General features: G+C 38.9%; 1 protein-coding gene across 6 annotated transcripts in view; it reads right to left on the bottom strand.

Moving 5' to 3' along the window:
* Positions 1–16,193, bottom strand: part of MCTP1 (multiple C2 and transmembrane domain containing 1) — a 280,175-nt gene that overhangs the window by 100,120 nt on the left and 163,862 nt on the right. For all 6 annotated transcript variants that reach the window (XM_071802132.1, XM_071802129.1, XM_065861272.2 and 3 more), the window contains 2 exons: positions 15,034–15,220; positions 10,122–10,215 (listed from right to left, as the gene is read on the bottom strand). In XM_071802132.1, coding sequence (XP_071658233.1) covers positions 10,122–10,215; positions 15,034–15,220 — 281 coding nt within the window. The remainder of the gene's footprint in view (positions 1–10,121; positions 10,216–15,033; positions 15,221–16,193) is intronic.

The following is a 16,193-nucleotide window of genomic DNA, read 5'->3' as shown; positions in this document are numbered from 1 at the left end:
ACTGAGCTGAACACTAAAAAATGTCCCATTCTTGTCCCTGGACTTCTGTTGGACCGCAAAGTGTTTGAAAGGTATTGAGTGTTGGCATTGGCCTTCCACAATCAAATCTAGCACGCTAAGCAGTTGTATTTCACAATGTCTTCAATAATTCCGTAATGCTTTGTCATGCATTGTAAGAAGCCATAAATTGAGTAGCTCAATGGGGCCACATTAATGATATTAGGGAGGCATGTAATTTGTTTCATACCTTATACAAATGACAATGAAATCAATATTTAGACAAAGCTGTCTAGGGGTCACATCTCCCAAACTGCAGTATTGATTCAGACGACATCAGAGGTTAATGTGCATATTATTAACTTTAACGATAAAGAATAATTGTTTAAAACACATTGTGAATTACAGTTAAAGTTGGTGTTTACTTTCTCTAGAAAACAATGTACCGCTGAATCTTTCCCATTAAACATGAAAAATGATTAATTCACTAGTCAGTAGAGAGGGATATCTGGCATATCTCAACATTTCCTTACTTTACAAACCTAAAAGGTGGTAGAAAACTTAAACAACTCATATTCATTAATGTTCTTTAGGTTTCAGTATTTGAAAAAGAAACATCCATAAGACAGTTAAAATAACAAGGCAGAACTGACACAGGAGGTAAGCTATGTGATATTACTTTATCTCCTTTTTTAAGTAACATCAAGCACGTTTGCAGATGATGGTGCAATGTGATTTGTGCTTATTAATTGTATGCAGACATAGGAAAATGCACTGCAATGTCTAAAGTCCACCTTCTGTAAACAGAAAATATTTACTGCTTTCATTTATTTTCTGCATCTGTTGACATACACTTTTTCAGTGACCCTTCTTATAGATTTGTATGGATATCAAATCACTTAAGAAGGCTAAATAACATGTAATATTAATCACAGAGGTTCTGGATCAAATCAACGAAAAGATTTCATGTCTCCCCAGTGCTATAATCTGAAAAAGTTTGAACTTCACGAACGGGAATGTTATGAAATGGTACAAGGGAAGGTTTAGATACCATGGCTGACAAGTAGAAGCTTCCTTGCTATGAACATCTCCACTAAGGAACAGTGTTTTTACCACGTGAGGGGGCTCTGCAGTTCCCATGTGCAAAGCCCTTCACCATCGCCTATGGGAATTCTGTACGTTAAACGCTCATAGCCACGCTGGGTATCTGAAAGGCAACACTCCTTGCTGACCTTCTAAACATATGGTAAGTGCAAACGTTATTTGGATACCAACCCAAACAAGCAAACAAAATTCAGACACACAAAGCCAGAGCAATGTACAAGTACTTGGTCAAACTCACATCCGTCTGTCGTCTTTCAGGTTCTCATTATTAGAAAGAATAATTGCAATCTTGACTCTCACTGACAGCCATGGCAACCTTCTACATTGCAAGTGTTCAAAGTAATAGGATAATTCCCAATGAAAGCCTGAAGATATCACTAAAATGTTAAAAGATGTTGTCATTAGGTCTCTTTGGTCTCTAGGAGGACCAAGGAAATCCGGGAACTTACAGTGTCTATTCATCAATGTATTATTCAAAACCAGCACCTTCAGCACAACACGTGCTCTAACCAAGGCAGACTTGGACAAATTCTGTCTAGTTAACACAACTAACGATTTCAAACAAGAGGTAGCTGTGCTGTCCATCTAGCAGTTCCAGTAGTAAACTTAAAAACCTTCCATTAGTCTTGCGCTGCCTAAGCTCGATCACACCATTCTAAATTACGTTGTCACCACAAGTACGCCTTTTGCTACCAACTAAATCTCAACTGTCATATATCAATGTATATCACCTGTCATATATCAAGTAATTCTCCCTGAATGCCTCTGTCTACAGAGGATCTTCCAGCCAGCTCCCTGCTCTGTGCCTCTTGTAGACCTTCAGTTGCTGTTCCAGTGGCTTCTGAGGTGCTTTATTGATCAGGAGGACATCCGAAAACTTCTGAACCCAGCCCTAAATGTGTGCTCAGCGCTGTGCCACTGTAAGACATCCACCACTTGATTAAGGAATTTACTTGCACATTGAAAGCACAGTTTCAACACCACCAAAACCAGCACTTAGGATCTGGAGTAATCCCATGACTGCAGTGCGACTCATCACTGTTACACCCACCACTGTTGGAAGGAATTCATGAGACCAGTAGATAGCAAAACCACTGACTGGAATCACACCTGCAGTAAGAGGTTAGTTCATTAAATCGTACTGTTTCTGTAGCATCTTGTGCTTTTGGACTATACCTGTGCAGTGCTAAGGGCTCCTGACATGACAGACAGAGTGTGCTAATGATACACATAATAATCTGGAAGGGAAATCAGCTTGTTTTGATGGATCTCCCTCACCTATTTTTTTTCCCCTTTACTTATTACAGGCCTGGACTATCTGAGAAAGTCACCCAGAAGGAATTCTATGTTGTAACATTAAGCTCCCACTGAAAAAACAAAAAAAAAGAACCTAATTTTCTTTTGAAACTCCTTATTTCATTCACCATGCCACACACATTGCCAGTTTGACAAGACATCTTTGTTTGTGCGATGCTGTGTTGCATTTAATCTTCAGACAGCTGGCACGACCAGAGCCCAAACTGAGATTACTTAGACCTAAGTGAAGTATTTTACTTCAATAAGCACCGTGTCCCTCGCGTTGCACACTATACACACGCTAATTAAAATGTTGGTCTTTCACTTGTCATCTGACTCCTCAGAACCGATGCACACCCCTGTATAAACTGTACGTCCACCAGCTCAACCAACCCAACTCAGAAACAGTGGTCGAGCTGCAGGAGCAGATAACCAGGAACTAGAGAGGTCTTGTTTGTTATTTGCTTCAAAATTCAAAGTCCCCACAGCCCAGGAAGTCCTTTACAAAAGAGATGAAGCCGGTTCAAGCTCAGATTCGTTATCTGGAGCTCAGAAGGTTGGCTACGGGAACAATTTTTTTGTTTCTCTGGAAGTATAAAAAAATAGACTATTCCATCATAGAAAAGAGACCTAAACACTGATAATTTTTAATTGCTTCTCAAAATTTTCTGAAAATCAAAGCAACAAAAACTCAACCTCCACACAATTTTAGCTTCCAAATTTTCTTCTAAAGTACCTACAGCACCACACCACCTGATGGTTTAGCAGTGTTTTTCTCTTGGAAAACTTTAGGAAAGGCCTTTTTGATCAGCTCAAAGGCCACAGGACTTCCACGTGTGTGTGTATCAGCTGGCTTGTGATGCTGGAACCCATCAGCAAGCACCAAAGATGTTAGGTGGCTTCTGAACCCTTGCGAAATGATGTTCTTGGGCTGGTGGACCTGTCTCAGACACCCACCACTGCAGCCCATTGTCCAGGCTGGAGCTGAGCTGGACTCAGCCTAGTGGGCAGCTAAACAACAAAATGTTGGGTGTCATCTCAAATTAAACTTCAAAAGTACTGATTTTTCACAAGAGATAGAAAGACATACAACCAACTCAGATGGAAGCATCTTTCGTTTGTGTAAATATGAATTTTACCTGAATAGCAGACATGTCAAACTGCAATATAATATAATCCATATTTCTGGGCAAGTTAAACAGATATGTCCTTCAATGGTCCCTGAAGATAAGTTATCCTATAAAAAATTTTGATTCTTGGTAGACTGTTTTCCTAGCAAAAAATCATTTTGGGGCAGAGCATTTCTTCCAAACAGGGGCTTTGATTCAACATAAGTGCACTTTTGCACTTCATTTCTAGCTCCACTGTACACAAAGCAGAGTCTCCCTTGATGAAAAGCTGTCGAAGCTTAAATTTACATTTCTTGCTTGCTGTGTTTTGTACAAGTCAAACCGTGATGTCCTTTTGTTATTAAACTTTATTAAATACATGCAGTATTTCTCTCCAGAAAACCACGTCATCCACATATTTTTCAATTAGTATTGTAAAAAATGAGACTTTAGTAGACAAACATATGGAAACATCCATATTTTATGCAGCAAGATGATTCCCTGCTTTAAAGAGGAAAAAAACACCTGTCTACAGTCATAAACATCATGCTTTTCTGTTTCAGTCTTTGAAAATCCACCCTGTAGGAAAGAAAATAAAATATCACAAAGACCATCAGTCACTGTAGAATGACTCTTTCTTTCTTAATTGGTGCTAAGGAGCTACCAGTGATGCAATTGCTTTCCAGGGTGGATGGAAGCCAAGAAGCATGTGGCTGGCTCCCTATGAGCCCTGGGGAGATCCTTCTACCATGTCTATGGAAAACATGTGTTGCTTCAGCATGTGTCCAAAGACACAAAATCATCCTAGTTTTGTTCCTTCAGCAGTTTTCTCAACAAAAGGAATCACGTGGCAAGCTAAATGTAGGTTGGCGTTTAACATTTACCTGCCACCAATCAGCCTGTGAAGTTACACAAACTGACAGAAAGTCGGCGCTGGCCAGATCATTAAATGAATTTAAGAAAATTGGCACCTTTATTCTGAACTAAGTATTACATGAGGTTGTTTTTTCTTTTTTTTTGCTTTGCTCAAATTAGATCATCAAAACTGAACTAGAATCACAAAGACAGTTCAAAAGTTTAATAAGATATTCCAATTCGATTCCTGCTTTCAAAAGTCAGGAACTCCACAAAGTTCAACCAAATTTAATATGGTTCCAAAAGCTGAAACATTGTTTGAATATTCCATAGGCTGTTACGGTTCTCCCCCACCACAGCCATGCCCATCCATTATGGATCCGACTTCCCACAGCCAAAATAGTCCTTTATTTTTGGGGAAGACAAGACAGGCAGCTCATGACTCCGAGGGGGCAGTGCCACTCAGGCAGACGCTAATGTCACCAACACTGTCCCCAGCTCCCTGCCAGCCAGCTGCTTGCCATGGAGCCACCAACCCGACCTTTGGCCAGGGATCGACGGCTCAATAGCCCGGCAAGCCGCCTTATCTAATGGATTCAGCGGAGGACCCAAGCCGAATGTGAGCTTCGACAAGGACTTGCTCCGTCAGCCTCAGTCGAGTCAGTTAACCTCCCTTAGTCTTCCATCTTTACAATGGAAATGATAATTCTTCCCGAACGGTCCTGCTGTAAACGTTTCAGCAGACCGATGTCTTGAACGCATGCGATATTTTACCAGGTGGCTCAGTACCGTGTCACAATCGTGTTAAAATCACTTTCTATTGAATATTTACAGAAAAAAAGAAAAAAAAGTTAGCAATCACAACTCATCCTTTCACTGTATATTCAATTCTGAATGCTATGGTTAACCAAAAATATATTTAAAATGCTAATTTTTCCATTAGTACACTAAAACTGCTACTTTCTTTAAAAATATGTAGATTTGCAGTACATGATATTGGACTGATGTCTTCAGGTGACCAGGAACAGGTGAGATTTTATCTACCACAGAACACTGTGCATCCAGTAGATTTCCACACTTTGTGAAGATAATTCAAGTGTATATTGAAACCTTTCTGCACTAATTGACAGAGCAAATTACTTTAGGAACCATATTTCCAAAGGGCCTCTGAATTTATTCCTTCAATTTTACATGTATGGGCTTCCATACCTCTGTGAATTTAACGTTTGTGTACATCACTCTGACATTTCCTAGCATTTGAAGAATGATTTCAAAGACTATGTTTGCACATGCGGTATTAGGGCATTTTAGTAGAACAGATTTTAGAAAGCTCATTTACATTCTGCACATTTAGCCATCTCTGTATCTTCATCCTACTTTCAAGTACTTTAATCAAAATTTTAACACGGAATTTTCTTAGAAGAGAGGCTGAAATCAAACATAAAACTGAAAAAGGAAAAAAAAAAAAAGAATCTGCCTCATTTTCTCTGCTTAGTTTCAGTTCTTCAGAGGAGGAGAATCCTGAAAAGCCTTTGACTGTAAACCTAAACACCACTGAGGTCTTTAGTTAAATCTGTCTGATATGCCAGGTTTTGAAACCACAGCACCCAAAAAAACGCGCAGACAATTGATTAATAATGAGGTCAGGAATACAAATAAATTTACTTCTAATGAAGGCTGGAGACACAGTAATCAAAGTGTTAAAAATTCATTTCATGCACATCTCATTTGCCTCTTAGCTGATATTTATCACATAATTCTGTGAGAAAGTAGAGGCCCAAGATGCTCCAGATAAATGTCTCAATTAATTGTACAGAGGTAGCCCTCTTTGAGCCGAACCAGAGCTGTGAGCTCTTTATTAAAAGCACTATTCTGTAGCCTGTAACCTTGTTCCTTGACTCCTCTCTAGTTTCCAATTTAAACAAGTCCCCATGCGGCCCGCTCTAAAGGGCTTTGTCTCCCTGTCATTGTTAAGAGAGCCGAGGCATCCTGGAAGTGTGAAATCAGACCTCATGAGCTGAACGGTTCCCCAGGGAACGCTGGACCGCGCAGAAGGTCAAAGTCATGGGCTGGACCATCTGAAAGCGTCTGATCGCCGGTCTGTGACACGGCGAGCGGGCTGGGGGCCGGGGAGAGGGGAGCCGGGGGGCTGGGGCTGAACACGTCTTAATTAACGCCCAAAGACAGCAAAACAAACTGTTTTCCAGGCGGGCTGTGAGCTAGGATGCTGCTCTGATAATGAATCAGAGCTGCTAACTATTAATCCTCAAACGGGACTTTTGCTGAAGTTGATCAAACCTGTGTGCACGTCTTTTCCCACCCTGGGTGCTTCTTGTCAATAATGAAGGGAGAGGCTTTGAGTTTTATTCCGTGGTACAAGGAAAAGGAGGAACGTGTCTGCCCCAGCAAAGCCAAGAGCCTTCCCCATGACCCACCTACACCTACTTTGCTGCAGAACAAATTCTCCTACCTGACCACTGCCTAAACTGGCACCACGCCATGGTGAGGGTCCTACTGCTCTGCAAAGCTCACACAGGTTAGGTGAATAGAACATTATTAATTTCACAGACGAACCGACATGATGAGTTCATTACGCCTGACGTTGTTCTCCTGCACCATTGGAATACATTTTCATGTAAAAGGAGGTGGCTGTAGGCACACGAGCTGCTATGCCAGGGTTACACAGGCAGCCAAACCCTCCAGAAGGCTGGTGGATCCTCAAGAAGAACCACGAGTGAGCAAAGACGTGGGGAAAGGGTAAAATGTAGCTTTTAGCTGAGGATTTGGGGAGAAAAGAGTCTCAATAGCTAAAACACAATGGAAAATTTGGATGAAATCTTCTCAGGAAGAGAAAGAAAAAGCAAACACTACACTCAATGTCTTTCCGTTTGTTAGATTGTAGTTTCAAAAACACATATTAAAAAAATACGTATTTTCCAGGGAGGTGTATTTGCTGTGACTGCAGTTTCCAACAGAACATCGTTCTGCATTGGTGGAAGCCCTAAAATTGTGTTTTGGCTACGGAAAGACACTTGTGTTATTTTTTTCCAGGGGAAACATCCTCACAGACTGGGCAAGTTCTCACAAGGTCCTGGAAGATGCCCCATTTTACAGCTGTCCCTGAAATTAAGGTGAGCGTTCAAGCCCTGGTAGGGAGCTCTCAATCCCTCCCTGGTTGTCCATGTCCTTGATGTCCTTGCAAGTAGGGGAGAATTTTCACTTTTTGTTCTTTTCTGGGGTATTTTACAAATCCAGTTAAGCAGTGCCCCGTTTTCAAACTGACAGTGCCCAGTTGCTCCCCTTGCCCGCAACTTCACCCAAATTTCAGCCAACACTCACATCTTGTTTAACGCCCATAGACATGTCATAGGGTTGTAAACTGAGGCCTGAACCTCCATCCTTAATCTCTTTCTTTAAAAAAAAGTGAAAAAATCTGCACTAACCTTAACGATCTGAAGTGCACTGTCCAACACTGGGCTATTGAGACGGGAGAAAAACCTGCCCTCGACTATCAACAGTTTATTAGGGGCTTAACTGAAGTGACCTACTGTAGTAGCATTCAGCTGAACAAGACTATGGGCTTTCTGTGGAAAGGAGAAGAATTGAGGGTTTCATTAAAAAGCAATTTGTGCTTTTTACTCATTCATTCAACAGGAGTCTCAATTGCTCTTTATTCACACAGAGTTAATACAGTATTACAATGCCGCTCAATGAATGTATGGTAACAAAAGAAAAATTTCACATTTTGAAAGGGGGGAAAAAAAAATCCTTGCAACTGTAGTAAGATTGATGACTACTTAAAAGATTACAGAAGTCTTTTTCTGTCTATGCTTATGCGTAATGATGGGATATGAAGGATTCTTAAAAGCCATTCAGCCCAAACTAATAAATTTTGATTTATTACTTTACATGAAAAGATTCCTGAAAGTGAAACGGGATATGTTCAGCAGGCAGGAAACAGAGCAAACCACACAGGTACCATACAGGTGTTTCAGATACTTTTCAGACTCAGGGGAAGGCAAAAGATTAATTCTGAAAAAACGATATAGTAAGAAGATCAAACTGGTCCTTAGCTTTTACTCACACGAGCAATCTTTAGTTGTGTAAATCACACCACCGGTCACAGTGCTCTCCACACAGACTAATAAGTATTGCCCATTTGAACAAAGGTGGAGGGTTGACTTTTACACCATTTTTGCAAACACAATTTATTGATAATCACCAAATAATTATTTCTAAATGTTACTATTCAGAGATTAATCTGAAATGAATGATCTGTGCATACCGACAAGCTACTAAAAATAGCTATAAATTACTGCACTAGTTAAGAAAACCCCTTTATCCTCTTTTAGAAATAACAGGTATTTTTGTCCAAAATATACAATGATTTCTGTAATGTCTGCACAGCCATCTTATGAAAAATAACTGCTGTTTTTCTTGCTAATGAACAAAATATGCAGGACAAGAGAAGGTGCTGAGTGTTCTTCCCCATCTTCCTGACTGTCGCTTTAAATGCAATGTCTGAAAATATTTGGTAGCCCTGTACATCTTTAATTGAATCAAATGTATTTCCAAAAAATTTGTTCAACCAGCACAAATGACATGTTGATCTGGAAAAGTCGAAGACTGAACGAGGTCAGGGACTGAATTATCCCATTTGCCCCTGAATAACTTAATCTCTCTCTCTGTTCAGACCACATTGGATTAGAAGGTCAGAGCAGAGTGAGGAATCTTTAGAAGCATTTCTCCTGCCTCCTCGAAAATGGAATCTATTATTTTGCATGCCACGAACTCAAAGATCTGTTTCAGCAGTAAAATATTTGCTCTGCTACCTTGTCTGAGAAAAAAAAGAAGAAAATAAATAGTGATACTCATGCTAATTAACAAAAGCTATTAAAAAGTGAGTATGTTGCTATATATATCTGCATCTGCTCCTGCAACAGAACATTTATGTCCAAATGTAGTTAAAACAGCTAGATTAGTAGATGGGGTTTTTTGGTCGGTTTTTTGTTTATTTGGGTTTTTTTTTAAGGCAGAAAGGGCCGTTTTCTGGCACAGAAGCAGCTCATTTTGCTCCATTCAGCTTGTGCAGTGTGAAGGTGACCGTACTTACAGGAGATAACTTGGACATTTCTGGAGAAATATGGTCAGTATGGTTGAAATACTTTTTATTTATTCTGAAAAGCAGAAGGTTAAATTAACCTTTCAGCTTACATCACGTAAAATAGAAAAGAAAATAAGATTTTCTCATTTCCCTTCTTAAACAGATAAGCAGTAGTTATGGGAAACTGAATTTATTTGAAATGTCTGAAACCACTGGCACTTGCTAAATATCTAGAAGATATCAAGCGGTTCTATTGGCAATGACTTTAAAGGGGTATCTAAGTCTAGCACCTTTCATTTGTCTCGTCCTCTGGAATTCAGCTTTAATTTGGATAAGTTTAGCATATTTTATCTGCTAGAAAATGATGTCTCTTCTATTTATTTTTTGCAGGACCTCCGATGGAGAAAAGTGTGTGTTTCACCCACCTGAGAAATAACCTATGGAGGACTCTGATAGCATTGTATCTTGCTGCCTTGCTTACAGAAGTTCTGTTTGTTTCTCTGAGGATTTTTTCCTTAACGAGCAGGAGGTCAGAGTGAGCAAACAGACAATAATCTTTCAATAAAGTCCTGCTTTAAACATGTTTTTTTTTTCACGTCTAAAAGGCCCGGTCTTAGGACGGTATTTACTGTCACAGAAACTAAATGAGTCCTTGCCTGTGACATCAGCTGCCATCAACGCTTCTGCCCTGATGACCTTCACCTGAAGAAATCCCACATCCTTCATGTTATGGAACATCGACATTAGACTCTAAAAAATAATAAAAAGAAAAATAATTCTGGGTTGCAAAGAAGACGAACTGAAAGCAATATTAATAGTCTTCTCCCTATATAAGTTAGTGTAATTCTCTAGCATACTTTATTATTATCCAAAGAATGTGCAGTTATCTGTGTTTCTTTCAGTATTTTGCAACTTTAACCTATCAATCAAAAACGCAAAGGAAAAAATAAGAATATGAATGATTAAATATAACAGTAATTCTACTGAATGAATCCTCCAATAACATTTTGAACAGTGATTTAGGGGCAATATCGTTTCTGTTTTAGCTGATCATTATATGTAAACTTCAACATATCATATATGCATATATATGCTTACACACAGCTTGCAAATAACATGAGTAAAAACAATCAAAATAAATAATTTTCAAAATAATGACCTGCAAAAAAAGATTAGAAAAAAAGGCATTAAAAGGTGGTTCCGATACCACGGCAGAAAGCACTTGCTACAGATGTATTTTTTTAAACACGCATTACTGCAATATCTACATATATTAAAAAGAGGAAGAAAATAATAAAGACTAGACTAACACTTACATGTATTAATCCAGCATAGTTTTAGAAAGCTACTTGGGAAGTGTTTTCTGCTGCTGCTCTTTTTTACAAATAACTAAAAGTAACAAACTGGGAATATTGCACCAGTTAGGCCTGATATTGCAACGTTCTCATATGACAGAACATCAAATGCAATTTTGAACTTGCAGTCAATTACAACCAAACCTGACATTATCATTTACTTTTCAGATAAGCTAAAGGAGGAAACTTCAAAAGGAGAGACTAAAATTAGACTTTCAAATCCACTTTAAATCATATCTATGTAGATATAGACATATGTATATATCTAGATAGATAGATAGATAGACAGACAGATAGATAGATAGATAGATAGATAGATAGATAGATAGATAGATAGATAGAGATATCTATAACTATATGGCCTAATTTTTGGTTGTTTTTGCAAGTCTTGTTCATAAATACTAGCATGTACCTTTATTTTAAAGAATTTTAAAATCTGGATTAATTCCTTTAATGCCTGTGGGCTTTTCTAAAATTTTAATGTAGCCCAGGTAAAACCTTTTCAGCTGCTTATGATCATGTCTAGATTTGTAGAAAACGCAAATATGAGGTAAAACACCCAGTCAACGATTCTTTAATTTATTATGAAGGCAAAATTGACTGTTATGGAAAACCAGGATAAATAACATCACTGACCCGAAATACACAGGTGCTGCTTAAATGAAATACTAAATGTTGACTTGCAAAAAACTACAGTATGTTTGTGCACAGGTAAACTATCCATTCAAATGTTAGACATACAATATGCATTCCTGTCTTTTGATTAATGAGCCAATTCTAACAGTCAAATCACACCCCGATATTAATTTCATGAACCCAAACTGACTGTTGGACCGAGATGAGGATTCCAGCCAAGTGTAGCACCCCACATGCTACATACAAACGCATGCATGTTAACACAGGTTAATAAGTTTTTAGCATTTTTAATAACTTGATCATCAGAAATATGGCTTAAAAACCTGATGGTCAACTTTAATTAGCACACACTCAACTCCCTTGTTTGCGTGTCTGCAAGCCAAGGGTGGTAGGGATGGTGTTGCAGAAAATCACTGATGTAATTCAAAAGCACCTTGGCACCACTTCTCATTTATTGCAATAACGAGCAAGATTTGGAAGCTTCTTATCAGAGCTGGTGCCACAACAGAGATAATTCTGCTCTAATACCACGATGGGAGTGAAAGGATTTACAAAAACAAAAGTTTCCACATTTTACCCAAGTTTTCCAATGACCAAAACAAACACCAAGCTGCAGAAAGTAAACAAATCACGACCCAAACACAGAGTGAGCCAAGCGACTGCCCCCCTTCCTGCAATGCCACACAGCCCCTTTTTTTAACCAGATTTCATCTGCAAACAGGCACCGGTGCTGCATTTCACTTTGCTACCTTTGTTAGCATCCAGCAGATTAATTATTTCTGAACTTTTATTTGCAGCGAGTCTGCTGGCTTGGATCCATTCACTGCACATCCTGGCTATGGAAAATGTCTACAGTGCCACGACAGAGGCTCTGGGAGAAGCAAATGACTTTAATACATTACTTTAAATACGTAACTTTAAGTAATGATTTATCAGACGATATTCTGTCTCCTTATTTATGATTATTGTTGAAGGCCTCAAAACCCGCACGGTTTCTGAAGCCTGAAATTTCCATAGCAGAGGAATCCGTGATTTGCTGCGAATCTTTTCAGCCCTCAATAGATGGGAAAAGATTGAAATGCTCTGGAGATGAGTCCTCTTTATTTTTTTAATGAAAGGCTGTATAATATATTTTCTGTATGGCTGCAGCAGCTGTCAGGGAGAGCATCTCAGTTCAGCTCTATTATGGGAGAAGCAATACCCCATCCTATGGCATCGAGATACACTGAGGGGCCAGCGCTGATTGACAGCTTGTCACCATGACGTCTTATTCCATCTCTGTTATGGAGAAAATTAATGTCACACCACCAGCCTTATGACTCGCTGTCATCTTAGAACTGCTCACCTTTTATCAATGCTCTAAATAACATTTCAAGCCCATCGTCTCACGGTGGACAATCTGGTCAAGGGACATTAAATCGGATGACTGTGAAATGTCATAATAAAAATGGAATGCTAACAACTTCTTCTCTAAACTAGCTCCTCTGGTTTTTAAACTGTGACAAGGGGGACCGTGGGTTCAGCACACCCGTTCTGAAAAGGTCATACAATCTTTCTTGGTCTGTACCCATTAATGCACCCCCCTCCTCACCCCAAAAGGAATTAATCTTTTCAGACAATTGTGGTAAAATAATGGTTCAAACGGTAATGCCTGTTTAATTTGTAAGGCTCTGATGTTCAGCTACAAATGGTTAAATGACAGTAATAGAGTCATTTTCCAAGGCTATTTGATCTGATGGCGAGGTCAGCTCATTAACTGTTTTTGGCTGCAGGAAGGGTGCAAAATACATTTCTCAAACGGAGGCTACATTTTTTTAAGAGGACAAAAAATAGAGCCCCAAATACAGCTGCTCCATGGGGAACAGAGCACCTTGCTAATCGCACGCTCTTTCTTTGTATCGGTTCTGAAGTAGAGGTAAAAATACCAAAGATAAATCAAACATCAGTGAAAATAAACTATTCGAATTTTCATTAATCCTCGGCATTGCTCTCTTCTGCTGTCCACTGGTAATTTTAACAGGAACAGAAAACATTATCAAAAAGGTTTATCGATCCTACAGCTTTCCAAATAATATATAATATATATTATAATGAGAAATTCATGCCTCTGCAATATGAATATCCTCCAAAAATATAAATGTTTTCAAATGCATGCAATAATGTAAATATAATAGAAGAGTCCTATGCATGAATATGTAAGAAATGGAAATAAATAGATCAATCTTACACCACATAATTATGCTTTACACTGGGGACAAAAAACTGAGAATTTAGGGAAACCAATTAATAATACAGAGTCGGAACATGTTTCTGTGCTGCTACTAAATTATCAAATCCATCAGTATCACTTGACTGCCATATCATCACACACAATAATCCACAGAAATACGATATTGTTGCACTTGGTAGCAAGAAGCATGTCACCTCAAAAACACATCCATCGGAAATTTATTGTATTTATGAAGATCCCTTCTGACCACCACAGACTGTCCTGGTGGATTCCAAAACGTGCAATAACTCTCCTTAATTGCAATTATTTTTCAAAGATGGTGCACAATACCTTAACTCTCAGTTGGTTTAGGCATATTATGTTTAGCCTCACTAAGTCACCTCTATTAAACTGTGTTTATGATAACACTATTGGTGTATGAGTTGTACAAGCATTAGCAGACAGCTGATTCAGTGGAGATAGCCAGAATAAATTTGCTGAAGCGCACATCCTGCTAATCTGTTTGAAGAATATCGTACAGCATTAGTACCGGCACTTCATGTTATCTGCACAGCCTGATAAGGTACATCTTTATTAAATTCAGTTATTGAAAGGATGTCAGTCATGGAATAGGAATATTTTAAATTCTAAAAAAAAAAAAAATTAAGCAGCTCTTTGTTAGTCAGAGCTTGGTTTAATGGCTGAGTGTCTAGAGAAGCCTTTCTAAACACCTGGCAGCATTGTACAATAAAAGCTTTGTAATTTTAAGTGGAAATAGCTTTCTTTTTTTTTTTTTTTTTTTTAAATTTCTCCATGTGTAGTGAGACTGTTACTTTTAGTGATTTAGGAATTATCGAATGCTGGAGTAAGAGCTCCCCTCTCTGTTCCTTTGATAAAACTACACAGATTCTGTGAAATGTGAGGATGCTGGGAAATGAAAATAATTTGCTTCAGAACAGTTTGAAATGGAAATATTGTTTAAAACAATTATTTGGATGATAGAAAACAATGCTCCAGCCTCTAATGTACAGAAAATAAATGAGTTTACTTGAGCTTTAGTAGATTCTAAAAACAAAAAAAAGCTGAAAACTACTGACACCTCAGACCACTTGGCATAAACACTCACTAAAAACTCTGCAGTCACTGCGTGACCCCTTATTTTGTGCTTACTAAGAACTGTATCAAAAGGATTTGTAGCCTTCTTGACATTACCTGTACCAGATACAATAATATTAGTAGTTATTTTAAATTATTACGATTGGTGGAGTGTGATAAAGATATAAGAGGTGTATTTAGATTCCGTCCCCCATACTTGTTATTTATACAAGCAAATGCTTTGCGAACAAAGGGCAAAAGAGAGCTCCATACATATCTCTTCAGAATCTCCTCTCGCTCCTTCTGGTCCTCCAGGGAGCTGACGGAGAGGTCGGAGATGGTGACGGCAGCTGAGGCCGTGAGGGTGACCAGCAGCACCAGCCATCCCTCGCCCTCCTCCAGCGGCAGCTCCAGCTTGTGGGTCTGCTCCTTGCTCAGGGTGGACAGGTCAACCTGGCACCTGTGAACAAAATATTCCCCGTCAGCGGGTGGATTTTTCCGCATCAAGCAGGAGCACATTGGCTTGCTTGGGTTCACCTGGAGGAAAAACCAAACCAAACCAAACCAAACCAAACCAAACCAAACCAAACCAAACCAAACCAAACCAAACCAAACCAAACCAAACCAAACCAAACCAAACCAAAACAAAACAAAACAAAACAAAACAAAACAAAACAAAATAAAATGAACCAAACCAAAATGAAACAAATCCAACCCAACCCAACCCAACCCCAACCCAAACTGAACCAAACCAAACCAAACCAAATCAAACCAAAATAAAATGAACCAAACCAAAATGAAACAAATCCAACCCAACCCAACCCAACCCCAAACCAAACTGAACCAAACTGAACCAAACCGAACCAAACCAAACCAAACCAAACCAAACCAAACCAAACCAAACCAAAACAAAACAAAACAAAACAAAATAAAATGAACCAAACCAAAATGAAACAAATCCAACCCAACCCAACCCAACCCCAACCCAAACTGAACCAAACCAAACCAAACCAAATCAAACCAAAATAAAATGAACCAAACCAAAATGAAACAAATCCAACCCAACCCAACCCAACCCCAACCCAAACCGAACCAAACCAAACCAAACCAAACCGAACCAAACCAAACCAAACCAAACCAAACCAAACCAAACCAAACCAAAATGAACCAAACCAAACCAAACCAAACCAAAACAAAACAAACCAAAATAAAATGAACCAAACCAAAATGAAACAAATCCAACCCAACCCAACCCAACCCCAACCCAAACCGAACCAAACCAAACCAAACCAAACCAAACCAAACCAAACCAAACCAAACCAAACCAAACCAAACCCAAAACCAAACCAACCCAAAACCACGCCAAACCAAACCAAACCAAAATGAACCAAACCAAACCCAACCAAATCAAATCCAACCCAACCCAAACCGAA

This window comes from Patagioenas fasciata, chromosome Z (assembly GCF_037038585.1).
Source record: "Patagioenas fasciata isolate bPatFas1 chromosome Z, bPatFas1.hap1, whole genome shotgun sequence".
Lineage (NCBI taxonomy): Eukaryota > Metazoa > Chordata > Aves > Columbiformes > Columbidae > Patagioenas > Patagioenas fasciata.
Note: the sequence above shows the minus strand (reverse complement) of the source record. Positions and strands in the feature narration are given on the sequence as shown.